The 13,109-nt window shown below is 40.8% G+C and overlaps 1 protein-coding gene across 1 annotated transcript in view; it reads right to left on the bottom strand.

Annotated features, from left to right (window-relative positions):
• The window catches only part of zgc:63587 (uncharacterized protein LOC393431 homolog), a 130,315-nt gene that overhangs the window by 77,111 nt on the left and 40,095 nt on the right, over positions 1–13,109 (bottom strand). Inside the window, exons 7-8 of the mRNA XM_068005546.1 lie at positions 6,562–6,696; positions 4,444–4,561 (exon numbers count right to left, since the gene is read on the bottom strand). Of these exons, the coding sequence (XP_067861647.1) occupies positions 4,444–4,561; positions 6,562–6,696 (253 nt within the window). The remainder of the gene's footprint in view (positions 1–4,443; positions 4,562–6,561; positions 6,697–13,109) is intronic.

Raw genomic sequence — 13,109 nt, 5'->3', positions numbered from 1 at the left:
CTCACTCCAATTAACACCGCCAGCTTCCTTTCTGCACCAGAGGCTGGCAGCACTGGAGGTCTGTGATTATGGTGGTCACAACACCGTTGTCCCCCTTTGTTGGGCTTCAGGCCAAAGCCCAAAAAAGGCTGAATGCGTATGGCAGGCACTCCATGGCATGGAGGTTAAAATTAGATGATTCAAAATGGATTCCACAAATATACAAACAGCTAATTTATCTTATGGCAGGACCATTCTAGGCTTATTGTTAGTTAAGAAATAAAAGCATGTTCTTGAAATGGATATCACACCTGGTACACCAAGGTTTTGACTATCAAGGACATTTGGAATTTCACCTCTCAAATAATACATGGTTTTAAAAAAGTCAATTTTCCATCAGTTATGATGCAAACACAGGGAACAGAACATCCTGCAAATTTTAATCTTAATGAACTGCAAATGATTCTAATGCAACGAGTCCAGTTACCAAATCTCTATTTCACCGTCAATCGATCTTTCTATCTGTCATGAGCCTAGTCATGGATCAAAAGGTCCAATTTTTCCAATATCTCCAAAAGTCAGATCCAAAATATATTTCAGCTACATTTGCTTTAGTTCTGAACTTTTCCCTATTCTATTATACACAACAGCTTCTCGTTCTGCTTCTATTTTATGGACACCTCGACTTGATCAAGATTTTGCTGAATGAAAATGCTGTTTTCGTTCAGTCACACAGAAATGCTACAAAAACTTTTGGAAGAAAAATACAACCGCCAAAGTCCACAGCAATAGCTCGAAGAACTTGTGTGTTCAAGTTCACAACCTGAAAAGCAGAACCTAAAGCCAAACTCAGAACTGAATAATGAAGTTCAAAAACTGTATACTGGATGTTATAGAAATTCTTATTTGTTGATTGCCCCATCCAAGAAAGGAACAACTTAGAACAACCATTTTTCAAATAAATTTATCTTGCTGCCACCTACAAGCAGTTCAAGCAATTGTGCTGAAAACAGGAAAATAACAGCCAGCATTTGAGATAGAAGTATATCAATGTATTATACTTTTTTTTTTCAAAAATCTACCAAATCCAACATTAATGGGGAGGAAGGGTTAAACACAGTGCAATTTCTTTTTATAAAAATGATTTTAGAGGGCTTTTTTAAAATAAAACACGAGCTTAGGATCGTTCTCTTCATTAATGTGTTGTGATATAACCAAGGAGGGTGCCAGTTCTTATTGTGCATCTATCAGTAGATAGTTAATATATTAAAATAAATTAAAAACACAGCTTAACTGGATCAGAATGGGAGCAAGGCTGTCTGCTGAATTGAGATAGATCACATCCTTTATCATTCTGCATCTCTGACATGGGACCAAGTATCTTCACAGAACATCTAAACAAAGCATTCAAAGGGCCATTTTCAGCCAAAGAGCCGTAAGTGGTTTGCAAGACACAAGTTGGTCACTCCCATACGACACAGTTTGATCTGCATCATTTAGCCAATTTTTAATGCTACAGTTACCCTAGTCTTCAGATCCCTTACAAATTACTGTATCAACTGCCTTTTCTCTTAGGCGCATATGCACTAATAGGCACATTTTAAAAGTTTTTCTTATCAAAAAATATATAATTTACTTAGAAACTGACTAGTGTACACCAATGAAACTGTTAAATGGTTCAGTATAGTTCTTTTAAGTCATTTTCAGTGATATTAAATCAGTTTACTCACAGGCGGAGGACTGGGCTCCCTACTAAAAATGCTTATTTTTGGTGATAAACCCATTTTCAGCAGTATTAATAAAACTGCACCAGTTTACCACTCTTAAATACATTAAAGAATACTTTTTAATGGAAAGAAAACGATTATGTTCTATTAGGCTGCCCGACTACACTGGTTCATGGAAGATTTTACGTTTGTGATTAAGCAAATGAATTTTAACAGAAACTTGAACTGTAACCTAACCAGCGCAATTTCAAGTGCATTTTGAGCGCAATTTCCTGATTACGCCCAATGGGGAAACTCTACTCCATTATCGTTACTCATTAAATGCCATTCAATTGCTTCCTTTATAATGCATTCCAATATTTTTCGAACTATAAATGTCAAGCTAACCAGTCTGTAATTCTCATTATCGTACTTTTGACTTTGCTCAGAAATTAGACCGTGATATTTTATAGGTATTTCAGTACTACTCTTGCATTGAAAGTTTGCAACCACAACTTCCCCTAATTCCATAGCAGCCTCCAAAGTTTTTTTTTTACATGAAATCTATCTGATGCTGTTGCTTTATGAACTTGAGTACTTTGTTTTTTTTTTTTAAGATGACCATTTGCAATTTTCATGAACTCAGATGCACTTCCCAACCTTTTTGCCAAAAATATTACTGGAAAGAATACTTCATTTTCCAGAGCAAGAGCGGTTGCGAAAGGGGGAAAAACTTGCCCTCATAGTCTTCAATTCTATTCTTAGCTGAACATGCATCCAGTTCCATTTTAAAAAGGAGCTTTATCAACATAGCATTAAAGAAAGAACTTACATTTGTCTCGTCTTTCACATTCGCAGAGCGTCCAAAAGCACTTCACAGCCAAAGAATTGCTTTTGAAGTGTAGTCACTGTTTTGTATGCAAATGCAGTAGCCAGTTCGCCGACAGCAAGGTCTCACAAACAGTAATGAGATGAATAAACAGTTAGTTTGTTTTTTTAAAAAAAAGTGGTGTTGCTTCAGGGGTGAATGTTGGCCAAGAAACTGGGATAATTCCCTGGGAGTATTCCCTGCTCTTCTTTTACTTCTAACTGAACAGGCAGATGGGGACTCTTGTTTAACATCTCATTTGAAAGACAGCACCTTCAACGATGCAGCATTCCCCGCACTAAATTGTCAACTTTGATTACATGCTCAAGACCTAGTGTGGGGCCTGAACCCACAGCCTTTCAACTCAGGGCAAGGGACCTATCAAAAGAGCCAAGCTGACAAATTACCTGCTCATTGAGGAGGGAAAAGAAACATTTCTTTTTGTATAACCCTATACTCAGAAGTAGTATTTTCATGAATGTAGCATATTCCTTGTTAACACTGTGTATCCAGTACAGAATACATGACACTATGTACCCAGTACAGAATAGATTCCTCTGTAGAATCCAAAAGGGAAGTGGACACATATTTGAAAAAGGATATGGGGAAAGGGACTAAATGGCTAGCTCTTTCAGAGCTGGCATGGGCGTGATGGGCTGAATGGCCTCCTACTGTGCAGTAAAATTATGTGATTCTATGTTAACTGTTGATCATTTTTAAACAGAAGCTTGCTTTGGTCTTTTATTTCTGTTCAGCAGAATGAATCATTGAATGGGCTTTGGTACAAATATTGCAAAGCAATTTTACAGGATACATAGTTTGACCCAGGTCAAAAACAAAAGAATAATAGGCTAACAAATTGTACATTTCCCAGGATTCAAAAAGCAGTCTGCAAAGAGAATCAAAATAAGTCTTTAAAAGAAACATGTGTGAAAAGATACTGAATGTCTACTCTTAAAATATTTTTTTTCGAAAGCCATGCTGGAAAGGGATCTTTATCGCTAGCTTGTGACTTGTTGCCGCAATGGCCTCAACCCTTTGATCTAGTGTGACTTGCACAGAAGTTTTTATTTCTGCATCCATGAGAACGAGAGCTGGGACAGTGAAATGGCTAGGTCCACAGTCCCTGCAACAACTTAGTTTACTGATAAAGACTTTTATGTTTCCTTGTAGCTGTTACAACGGCCAGCTACAATTCATGTACAGAACGGCCCTCCTACCAAGCTGCAAGGGCTTCTGAAACAAAGACTTCCTTCAGAAACAAACACCTCTTCTAAACCTGCTCTTAATGTTAACCCATTCCAACCTCGAAGCACAAACAAATGGCAAACAAATGAGAAGAAACACATACCGCCCCAAGCAGTTCTGTACTGAAAACAGAACAACAGCAGAAAAGCCAGCCACATTTCGGAAAATTGATATCACATCCAGTTGGATTTAAACACTTCAGTTCAACATGCATGGCAATAGTGTTACAGCAGAAAATGGTTACCGATGTGCTGTGCAGGAGCTTTATTGCAAGAATGGCCACTGGGTGGGGCGGTACCCGACACGCAATACACTATTGGGAAGGATATCAACAATCATCATGGTTGAAGGGCTCTGGGTGCAACATTGCCATGCTATGTGGCATCACTACATACTCCACAGAGAGCTGTGCCCAAACATTGCAGGAAGGGGTTATGCTGTCTCTAGAAACACAAATTAAAATCTCTTTTGGATGCCAGTGAGCAATTTCCAGTGAAAACAACAGATACATGCAGCTGAAAATTGTAGCAGACAAATGGGTAAATCAAAGTAGCGGGAACTGTAATAAACTTAAGACTTCACTCAGCTTTATGTCACTGCTCTCCCAGAACTTTGCAAAGATCAGAAGCTAGAACTACTTACTCTGCGCTTCAGTCGCTCACGTTCCCTCAGCGTCAGTGTGTCCGCCTTGGCAATCACAGGTACAATATTTACTTTGCTGTGAATGGCCTTCATAAACTCCACATCTAGAGGCTTCAGACTGCACAAGATAGCAAATGGTTAAACACTGCATACTCTCCCCTAATTCACTGCAACATAGAAACCAGATTGTTAAAAGGCAGAACTCGATATTCCCAACAAAACTTAAGTTTATTAGCAGAGGAGTGAAATTCTTAGTCATTTGGATCTTTTAGACCATTGGTTTAGCCTTGCTTTTGTAAACTTGGCTGTAGCTCATCTTGCTGCAGAACCTGACTCCTGCTACTAGGATCACTTGCATAACTCAATAGACATCAGTGGTATAGAATACTGCAATCTCCAGTAATGAGAACTATGGGTATGTTAACAGGTAGATGGGCATGCACACACCTGTGTTAAAAGAAACAGGGTAAAGGAGTGCTATACTAGAGGCTTATATGGGTATATTCATCACATGCTGTTGTACTGAACCACCAGAAAGTGCCCCAGTTAGAGCCATAATCTGTACCAGTTTGCCAATCAGGAGCGAGGAAAAACAATTTGCCAGGATTTTTCCTCCCAATCTTATCCATTAGTGTTCACTGTAAGTGCATATACGTGAACAAGATTCAAACTCGGCTGTGATGGCCTCCACAACGGGATAACCTGCCTGAACTCAATGTCCAGGCCTGAATAAGAATGGTCACATGGACAAAGTGCCAGAGGCCTGTCCGGCACCTTTAGAACAATGGCCTAGAATGAGCAACCATAGTCAGGAGAGGTGAGGTAAGGGAAGGGGAGAAAACTGCAAGCTAAATAGAAAAAAAGGCCAGGTTATGAAAAGACAATGTCTTCAGCACCATTTGCAGAGGAAGCAGGAGTTTATTTATAAAATAGGAATTCTCAATTGTGTAAATAAATAGAGATCTGAAGAAACAACTTCAAAGAAGCAACGTTAGGGGAAAAGGTTTCAAAATAACAATAGTTCCAACAGTACATAGTTGAACACCCAAGCATAAGATCAAGAGTTCAACTCCCAGTGTTAATACCATCTAAACTCACCCGAGCACCATGGTAGTAATGGACAGCTCCACCAAGAGAGGGAAGACGCAATAACATGGACTAGTCTCACTCTGCAGGTGTTGTCCAATACCAAGTGTGTGGCAACGACGCTCTGCATTCAAGAAATGCCACTAATATCTCTAGAACCTTCAATCCCCAGACTCAACAGAAATCGATCCAGCTCCTTTTTAAAGGTGCTAAGTGACCCAAATCAACTACCTTCTCTGAGAGTCTCTTCCACATATGCACTATTCTATGGGGGATTTTTATTTCTAAACTGTAACCTTACTCAAGGCTTCTGAATTTTGTATTGGTGTCCTCTTGCGTCCTGGTCCAAGTTAAATAGATTGCTTACTTCCACCTCATCTGCACCTGGTATTATTTTACGGTCCTGAAATCCCATCCAAAAATATCATAGTCTCCACTGAAGAACTAAACAGAAACCATCTAATGAGGAATGTCATAGTTATCACTCGGCACAGAGACGAGCAAACAATGATTCCAGGTATCAGGAGCCTAAAGCTACGACAAAAGATTAAGAAAATTGGGCTTGTTTTATTTAGACAGAGAGAAGGTTTTGAGGTGATCCGATTAAAGTTTTGAAGATTATGAGGGGAATTAAGAAAGCTGCTTGAAAACAATATAGATTAAATCGAGTACAGGGAGCCAGCAGGAGAGTGAGATTAGGCTGCTGCCTCATGGAGAAAAACACTGGCACAGATCTGATGGCTTGTTTCAGTGTTGTAACGTTCTCTGATGCCAAAAAGACATATATGGGACCCCCCTCATACAGATTTCCCTTACTCGTGCTCCAAACACTCGCATACTAACACTATTGAGTGTTTACTCGTGCTCACATCCCATTGTGACATGGTCAAAACAGGATGTGGCCTTCCTCACTCACTGTTGGCACAGTAATGTGTAGCATTAAAACAAGCTCTTTTGCAACATCAACAGTGGTAGGTACGTGGACAAGCATTTTTTGGTCATATACCCTGTAGAATCAGAGCCTTTCCTTACCCATGGCCGAAGGGGGAGATGAAGTAGAAACAGCAGTGGACTCGGTTGTCTACGATATGTCGTCTGTTCAGGCCACTCTCATCATGAAGATATCGTTCAAACTGATGGTCAATGTACTGAATGATAGGTCTGAAGCTGCAGAGAGAAAAAGGGTAGGGTCTTAGAAACAATAGCACCAATCATACTACTGGAAGATCTGGTCCTTGGGTACCTTAATACTGACCCACTAACTCCCAATATTTGTAAGTGAGTCTGGATATTTGCACCAGACATATCACCATACGTTTCATTACAAAGCAAAGGATATCTTGGAAATCCACTTCTGGATATTACTGCAGTACCGGTTGAGTGATTTCGTACACCGTCCAATCTTACCATACTATTAGCTTTATTACATTTCCAAGATTGCCACACTACAGTTACCAAGCTTGACAAAGAGTAACAAAGAAAGAGCACCTTTCACATCTGCAGAATGACCCAAAGGAAGTTCAGAGCCAATTAATTACCACTGCTTTGCAGCCAATTTGTTCAGAACAAGGACCCACAAATGGCAAACGATATAAATAACTAGCCAATCTGTTTTGGCTGGCGTTAGTTAAGGGATGAACGTTGACCACGATACCGGGAGAACTCCGTGCTCTTTCGTAAATAGTGCCATTGATCTTGCACATGCATTGACCATTCACAAGGAAAGTACATTTGATGTCTCATCCAAAAATACCATCGTTGACAGTGCTGAAATCCCTCAGTACTACACTGAAGTGTCAGCCTAGACAATGTGCACAAACTCAGGAGTGGGGCTATACCGATACTCGTTTAGCTCAGAGGTGAGCAAGCCAAGCTGACACTTATTATGGCAGAGAAACTATGTTTTCACAGATCAAAATAACATCGCAATATCTTTGTAATAAATTGTAATGCATTTATTTTTCTTTTTTGATCGGTTGTTTGTACTGTGCGTTTTTCTTTTTTCTGATTTAGCAATTCAATTATAGAACCACATTGTCCAATTAGAGCTTGCAAAACATACCAAATTCTGGGAACCAGACTGATCTCACCCAATGGGGTACAAAGAAGGACTACGGACTACTACTATTTTGGAAGCTACCGCCATGGGAAGATCTTCATGGCAGAGCAGAGGGGTCATAGATCCCAAGTCACAGTGCCCGTTCCCTGTCCCCTCCAAATTCCCAGCTCAGTTCTCTTTTCTCTCTCAAACCACAGCCCAGATTCAAACCGCAGCCTCCACTTGGACATGCTGCCCCCTATGCCTAGCCTCAGCAACACCTATATTGGCTCTGCTATTGGACCAACCTGCCTGCCGACTTGCAGCCTCCATCTGTATCCAGCACCACCACACTCAGCCGTTCCCCCACGCTCTCACCCTGGCATTAGCCTCAACCCCATGAGCAATGCTAGAGGCTCACCAGTGAATCTTTAATGAAATTAAAGGCGTTTTATTGCTATTGCTCACTATCTGGCAGCTGATTTACCTTGTCTGATGATGTCAGATGTCAAAAGGGCATTCACCTTGTTATTTAAATATGGAGTTTGCAGAGTAGAATGGTTAGTTTTAATATCCTTTCCCCCTGTTTCTTAATGTTATAGTTCTTTGAACAGCAAATACTGATGGTATTGCAGAACTGGCTTGGAGGAAGTGGCAAGCCCAACATTAGAAAGGTGTCAAACTAGGTAGCATATAGTGACACCACTATTCCCGGCCAGAATGGAGATGATTGACAGGGGAATTACCCAATCACATCTGGAGAACGCACTGCTGAAAGTGACTGGGATTGATTTTACGCACATAATTGGTACGTAACTATCCTCCACTCACTGCATTTTGCTGGAGAAATAATCCTGCTTTTATCCGGAGATATTGCTGCAGTTTCAGTCATGAGTTCTGTTTGCTATAGTTCGTAGAGGCTCTTTTTAAATAGACTCTGTACGCTGCTGGAGTACGCTGTTTAAATAGACTGTTTGCCGAGTAAATAGACTGTTTGCTGTAAAGTACACTGTTTGCTGCGAATCCTGCCCCGCCTCCAACTCATTGACTGACAGTGGTGTCAATGGACACTCTGGTCAAACTAACACTCAGAACTGAAATTACAAGAGCACCTGCAGCTTATGGTCCTATATTGCTGGTGATTCATCGCACTGTTTGACCCATTAACTACGACAAGCCCCAGTCTGGCACTGAGGTCAACCAATCACTCACTACTTAAAATATTTTTGAAAAATAAAGAACAAAAGGGTTTAAAATTAGTGACATGTCTTTGCAACTGATCTTCAGAAGAGGTCTGGAAAGTGAGGCTGACATTAAGACAGTAATACAACATTGTGGTTTCATAGAAGTTCACGAACAGGTTGTTTTTAATATCAGGAGAATTGAACAATTGAACTACTACCATTTAATTGCCAGCTGCCTATTGTCCGATACACAATGACCTTCTCAGTATGGCAATGAAAATCCGTTTTCCTTCACAATGTATCCGTGCAGTTAGACCTGTGATCTCCTTCCTCTGTTTGGCATGAGCTAGTGTTATGCTAATATCAGCCCACAATGGATTTCAAATTGACCTTGTGCTAACAATGAAACATGATCCTGCCACTCACAAAATAATTCGGATCCTCACAAGTTACCAATTGAGCACACAGGCTGGGAGCTTCCTAGATGCAAACCTTAGCTTGTGCTGAATTAGTTGATCGCGGCCAAGGTAGTAGTTGGGATATTATAATTGGAACCTCAGTACTCCAGGTGAGACACAGCCAGGGGCCCAACTCAATCACTGACTCCTGCTGGAAAACTCTCGAGCATGGACGGCAGGATTGGGCTCAGCTGTGACGTCCCCCCCTCTAGTGAACAACTTGCCAATACTATCTAGGCTTATACATGAATAGCAGCTACTTAGGCTAGATATCATAGGGAGGTTGGTGCCCATGGAACTGTATCCAGCAGAAGTCAAATCCAGATTGACAAGAATAAACCATGTTCTCTGCAGAACTGCCACAGGAAACCTAATGAAGATCAGGGAAGATATCTTGCTGGTGCCATTTCAGCAAGGACAAGCAGATGGTGGATCCACCACTCTTTTAATTTCTCCCCCTATATGGGAAGAGGTGATCCTGTATTAAAACGTTCTCTCATTCTGACTCCAAAGGGAATAACTATTTTCCCCCCTCAGTTCAATTCCTCCTTTAATCCCTTCCATCTCAAAGACAGCAATTCATGTTGAGGTACCACTCTGCGGGTGGTATTGCCCTCTTGATACCTCACCCAGGTCGCCACTCTTTACATGCAAGCCTACTCAGCAACTGTTAGCAGCCTGATCAACCAGCGAGGCCATCCAATCGAGTATAAGTAGGCCCTCCCATGCACTCATGCACTTCCAGAAGAGATTTTGGGATAGTGATCAGGGGCAGGAATCATGCCCAACTTTCCACTCCACAGCCAAGGGACAATGTAGCTATCAGTAGTACACTCACTGCCACCTGGGCCAAGATCTGCCAAGTTGGCACAGAAACTTTCCTGGTCCGTTCAGCTCAGTAACATGGCATAAGGCAATGAGCTATCAGCAGGCTCAGGGGCCAAGAACTTTTAATTCACAGAATCTTGGGTAAATACTTGAAGGGAAAAATGTGCAGGACTATGGGGAAAGAGCAGGGCAGTGGGACTAATTGGATAGCTCTTTCAAAGAGTTGGCACAGGCACGATGGGCCGAATAGCCTCCTTCTGTGCTGTATCATTCTATGATTCTATAATATCCAGCATTAAGAAACCTGCTTTGGTGTTACTCTGCATCTCAAAGTGCAAGAGCAGCCCTTCAACATTCTCATGACAAATGCTCTCTTTTCAATTTCCATTCCCATTTGTGGAAATGAATTAATGGAAAATACCACTCAGCAACCGGGAACAAAAGAACATTCCAATCTCGTGACTACCAACTCAACATTCACTATGTAAATATATGTGACACGGTCCCACAGTCACAGTGAATGATAAAGGCCTCAATGACTTCATTATGTCTCAGGTTTGTGTTTTATATATATATGAAATGAAATGACACACACCCCTTGGTTCCAATTTCTATAGGGCAGCACAATTGAAAGGAAGAGAGGCCATTGTAACGCCTTACTCAAACTGCTGAGCTAACTGCTCCCATGGGAGGAAACACATGGGTAAAATTCAATTGGATCAAAGCAAAAAGGTATACGCAGCTTGGATATCGAAATATAGTACAGCAATAATCGTAGTGACCTGCTGAGATACTCCTGGATACACAGTGATGAATGGACATGGGCTAGCCTATTGGGGGTGGGAGACTGACCACAGTTCCCACACTGACACAAGACAGGGCAGTCCAACAGGATAAGGATAGGATCCCAGTAACAGGTACTCAGGTTCATGCATGAGGACCCACATTAGTTCACTAACCAGCAAGACTTTCTCATGGGAGCACCAGACAAAAACAATTGGCGCCTGTGACAATAAGAGACCATGTTGAAATCTTGATGTTTACAAGTAAAATTGCTGCAAGCACTTTGTTTTTAATTATATAGAAGCTGCCCTGCATCCTGTTATGTGGGAATTGCAGTAAGTTAATTTTTTCCCCAAATATAGCTGAGTGATTCTCATTTTAGATTTTCCTGTAACAATATGCACCGAAGACCCCCCCCACCCCAAAAATGCGTCATCATGCCAGAGATGGCATTGTCACTCAGAGAAATCAACACAAGAGTGCATCTCTGTCAAACTGACAAAATATCTCAATAAGCAACTGGGCACTCACTCTGTAAATAGATTATGGAGTTTCAAATATGTTAAAAATCTTGTAGCTGGCCTGAAATGTGCCTGTGTTCTGCCAATGAAAGGAAGCTTCAACAGAAAACAGTATGGCAGTATTACAATAGTGGGTGGATCCCTATGGAGTCACATTCTCTTCATTGTTGAGAACATGGTGACAAACAATGTTTCTAACAATTGATAAATGTTTCACAAGCCTGTGGTACATTTTTTGTGATTTTAATACAGTTGCATTTGCAGAAAATCCCATTCACTGCTTCCAAATAAGGCGAGTATCTGCGTCAGAAAAACTTTTGACACACAGCTGCTAACAGACATCCTCCGACATCGCGACAAGCAGTTAGAACAAAAGAACTTGCATTTACATAGCGGCTGTCACATCCTCAGGACATCCCAAAGTGTTTCACAGCCAATGAATTACTTTTCACTATTGTTATGTAGGCAAATACAACAGCCAATTCATAGAGAAGTCCCACAAACAAAAAAAGTGAATAAATGACCAGATAATCACACAGAATAAACAGCACAGAAACAAGTAATTCGACCCAACTGGTCTATGCTGGTGTTAATGCTCTGCACAAGCCTCCTATCACCTTACTTCATCTAACCCGATCAGCATATCCTTCTATTCCTTTCTCCCTCACATACTTATCTAGCTTCCCCTTAAATGCGTCTATGCTATTCGTCTCAACTACTCCATGTGGTAGCAAGTTCTACATTTTAACTACTCTCTGGGTAAAGAAGTTTTTCCTGAATTCCTTATTGGATTTATTAGTGACTATCTTATATTTATGACCCCTACTTTTGGACTCCCTCACAAGTGGAAACATCTTCTCTATCTACACTATCGAACCCCTTCATAATTTTAAAGACCTCTATTAGGTCTTCGGCCTTCTCTTTTACAGAGAAAAGAGCCCAGCTTGTTCAGACTTTCCTAATAGTTATGACCTCGCAGTTCTGGTATGATCCTTATAAATCCTTCTTGCACCTTCACCAGTGCCTCTATGTCCTTTTTGTAATGTTGAGATCAGAACCGTGCACAGTACACTATCTTTGGTGTTGTTGGATGGATACATGTTGGCCAGGGCATGAGAAGAATTCCCCTGTTATTCTCCGAATAGTGCCATGGGATCCTTTACATTCACCCAAAAAGGCAGACGGAGCATTGATTTAATGTTTCATCTCAAAGACAGCACCTCCAACAGTGCAGCACTGCCTCAGTACTGCACTGAACTATCAGCCTGGATTATACGTTCATGTCCTGAAATGGGGCTTGAACCTAGGACCTTCAGAGTAAGAGATGAGAGAGCTACCACTGAGCCAAGTTGTACTTAGCTCACAAAACAATGTACTCCACAGAACCCCCCTTTATACTGATACCATTCAACATCTTCTTAATGAGTGATTCTCCTGGCTTTTGCCAATAGGTATTTAAAAATATATATATTTTGTAACAATAACTAGCACTTGTGATAAAAAAAATTATTCATCAGCAGGACATTGAACATTAATTCTATTTCACCTACATAATTCACTGTGCCCACTGCACAAGTGGTTCATTCATGGAACAAATTCTTTCCCCAATTGCTTGCCAGCAAACATGCTCAATATCTTGCTCATATCTAATTCTGGGATTAAAAATGACTCACTGAATTACTTCCAAACCAATAAATCATATTCAGTAATTCAACACCTTATCTATAACTAATAACGGGGTTAGGCAACGCTCACCAACAGCCACATG

The sequence above is a fragment of the Heptranchias perlo genome, chromosome 25 (assembly GCF_035084215.1).
Source record: "Heptranchias perlo isolate sHepPer1 chromosome 25, sHepPer1.hap1, whole genome shotgun sequence".
Lineage (NCBI taxonomy): Eukaryota > Metazoa > Chordata > Chondrichthyes > Hexanchiformes > Hexanchidae > Heptranchias > Heptranchias perlo.
This window is presented reverse-complemented; position numbering and strand designations above follow the sequence as displayed.